Source organism: Mastomys coucha, unplaced genomic scaffold (genome assembly GCF_008632895.1).
Source record: "Mastomys coucha isolate ucsf_1 unplaced genomic scaffold, UCSF_Mcou_1 pScaffold18, whole genome shotgun sequence".
NCBI classification, from domain to species: Eukaryota; Metazoa; Chordata; class Mammalia; order Rodentia; family Muridae; genus Mastomys; species Mastomys coucha.
The window spans coordinates 72,584,016-72,586,867 of NW_022196900.1; the positions used below are offsets into that span (position 1 = coordinate 72,584,016).

The 2,852-nt window shown below is 58.9% G+C and overlaps 1 protein-coding gene across 1 annotated transcript; it reads right to left on the reverse strand.

Annotated features, from left to right (window-relative positions):
* Positions 1 to 415: 415 nt before the first annotated feature.
* Foxe3 (forkhead box E3) lies at positions 416 to 2,274 on the reverse strand. Its single transcript, XM_031378227.1, has one exon. It carries the CDS (start codon positions 1,964 to 1,966, stop codon positions 1,106 to 1,108), a length of 861 nt encoding a protein of 286 aa, XP_031234087.1. The 5' UTR covers positions 1,967 to 2,274; the 3' UTR covers positions 416 to 1,105.
* Between the last annotated feature and the right edge of the window lie 578 nt (positions 2,275 to 2,852).

Below are 2,852 nucleotides of genomic sequence, written 5' to 3' on the forward strand. Positions count from 1 at the left end.
ATAAGGTACTCTGGACCTCATTTTGAGGAATGAACATTTTTCTCTGGACCTCATTTTGAGGAATGAGCATTTTTCTCTTTGCTGGGGGTGATGAATGGATGAATGCTAATTAATGTGCTTCCTTATACTGTGGTGCAGGAAGTAGTCTCAAGGGTCGGACAACCTGCTTTCTAAATGCACTCAGTCACCCACGCTCCATTTCATCTCTCCCACCTATGAGACGGCAGGTGGCAGATTTTGACCAGGCTGACTATGTGCGCAGCTATGTAGGATCGCTCTTTGATGTTACTTCAAGAGAATCTGCCTAATGACTCAGAAGAGGATTCATCCCACATGGAATCCCGTGAGGCAAATGTCACCACCCTTCCCGGCAACTCCCCAAGTTCCCAGCCAACACAACAAACCCAGAGAAAGGTTTCTTTGTTGTTGGTTTTTATTATTATTATTAAACTAGCTTTGATTGAAAAATAACAATAACCAGATAACTTCTGTGCTTTCCGTGGGGCGGGGCAGCCACAGATGCCCATTAATTCCCCATTCAGTCAGGAGATCCTGGTCTGTGCAACCTAGAAAAGTCTGAAGAACTGTCCTCAGAACCAGAGCCTTCAGGTGAGTCTGTGTGGGGGCGGGGCTCGGTAAAGAAAACAAGCGCCGACAGGTAAAGCTAGGGCAGGGGACAAATGTGTCCAACTTATCGGTAAATGGAGGAAGATGGGGTACAAGTAATGAACCCAGGAGTCTGACCTCTGACGTGTTGGCAAAACATCAGAGATGGAACCACAGACTGGAACTCACCGGGACATTTGGGGCTGGAGTCCCCACTTTGACTGCCCAGCTCCAAAACACAAGACTTGGCAGTGCGAGGGTGCATAGGTGGGGGGCGCACAAGTAAAGGGAGGAATGAAGACCTCAAATTAGAGAGGGCGCTTCAGCCTGGTGGTGGGACTGTCAGAGTATCCCCAGGGATGGAGGAGGACAGGGAAGGTTTAGCCCCATGCAAGGCTCGGGGACCCGACGGATTGCCCCACGCTGCGGGCGGACGGGAGGGCACCACCTTCAAGCTCTCACTGTTCCAGCGCCAGGCGCCCCCGCAGCGGAGAGAGGCTCACAGGTAGCGCTCCAGCCCCGGCGCGAAGCCCGGCTGTCTCAGGTAGGCCTCCCCGGCAGCGAGCGGCCCGAGGGCGCCGGCCGGTCCCGCCAAGGCCAAGAGAGGCTCGGCGGGCAGCGGCGCGGGCAGCCCCAGGCGCTCCGGCGCGGGCGAGTAGAGCGGCGGCGAGGCTGCGGCAGCGCAGGGCGGGAAAGCGGCGTCGGGCGCGGCGCAGCAAGGTGGCTCGGGCGCCACCGGTCCCGGCGGCTCGGGCTGCAAGCCCAGCAGGCTGTCCAGGCGGAAGAGGCGCGCGGGCGGTGCGGACGCGGGCGCAGGCGCAGGCGGGAAGGGCGGGTAGGGGAAGGGCGGCGGCGGCGGCGCGGGCAGCTCGGCGCGCTTGAAGCGCTTGCGGCGCCGCAGGAAGCTGCCGTTGTCGAACATGTCAGCAGCCGCGGGATCGAGCGTCCAGTAGTTGCCCTTGCCCGGGTTGCCCGGCTCGCGCGGCACCTTGACGAAGCAGTCGTTGAGGGTGAGGTTGTGACGGATGCTGTTCTGCCACTTGCGCGGGCTGTCGCGGTAGAAGGCGAAGCGCTCGGTGATGAAGCGGTAGATGGCTGCCAGCGTGAGACGGCGGCCCGGGGCGTGCGCCAGGGCCATGGCAATGAGCGCGATGTACGAGTAGGGCGGCTTCCCACGCTGGAGTGGCCGCCGACGTCTCCTCCCCGGGCCGGGCGCGGCCGTAGGCTCGGCGTCCCCACCGCCCACCACCTCTTCGGGTTCGCGCCCCGGCTCGGCTCCCGCCAGCGACGGCGGCTGCGGCCCCGACGACGAGACCGAGGGCAGGGCCGGGAAGCCAGAGAAAGCGATGTGCGCATCCATGTGCGGGGTCCTAGAGATGCGGAGCCCCTGCCCGCGTCCCGGAGAGCGAGGGGGTCGCAGGTTCACCTTATATGGACACACTCCCCCACCTCCCGAGGAGAGGGCAAAGACCTGCCCTCTAATTTGCTTTCCCAGCCCCTTTCCCCGGGCTAGTAGCCCACCTCTGTTTCTCCCCGTCCCTTGGTCTAGTCCCTCTGGGTCAATTTTTTCAGACCCTCCCTCATCCCTGAGTCAGTCTCAGCCCCATCCCCATCCCGTGGTATTTGGTCGCACTGCTCCCATTACCCCCGCCCCTTTGGGTCAACCCCAATCACAAATCCACCCATTCAGCACACTCTACTGCCCTCTCCCCATTTTGTGCCTTCTAGAGGTCAGATCCCCCTTAATCTTCCCCATGCTTCTAGTCCCAGTTCCAGCAGTCTTTACTAGCCTCCAGCACCCTATGTAGCTGGTCAGGGAGGCATCAGGCTCCTTTGGACAGTGAAGATGATAGAGGATAGCGCAGAACCAGGCTCCCTTTGTTGCAGGGGAAGATATTTGGAAGCCCTAACTCCTTTTTCCCACTGCATCCCACTTCATCCTTATCCATCCCTGACTCCAGGCCTTGTAAACTTGTTTTAAACATATATAATGATAAAAAGTGCTCCACCTGCTTTAAAGGAGGAGCCTTCAAAAGACGCATAGCCCCAAATGCTTCCACTGAAGGCAGGGCTGCTTTCTGATGTAGACACCACTGTTGGGTAGAGAGAGGTGAGAGGTTTTGTTAAAATGCCATCGTCCACCACCACACAGAGGTAGCCAAAGGGTGAGAAGCCTTGTCTTAAAGCAGGCCGACTGACGAGGGATCAAGGGAAGCAGAGGCAGAGCAAGGAGCACAGAAACAAGT

Excerpts from the sequence above, each read along its gene's own strand:
- Foxe3 (XM_031378227.1), bottom strand. The coding sequence starts at position 1,966 with ATGGATGCGCACATCGCTTTCTCTGGCTTCCCGGCCCTGCCCTCGGTC.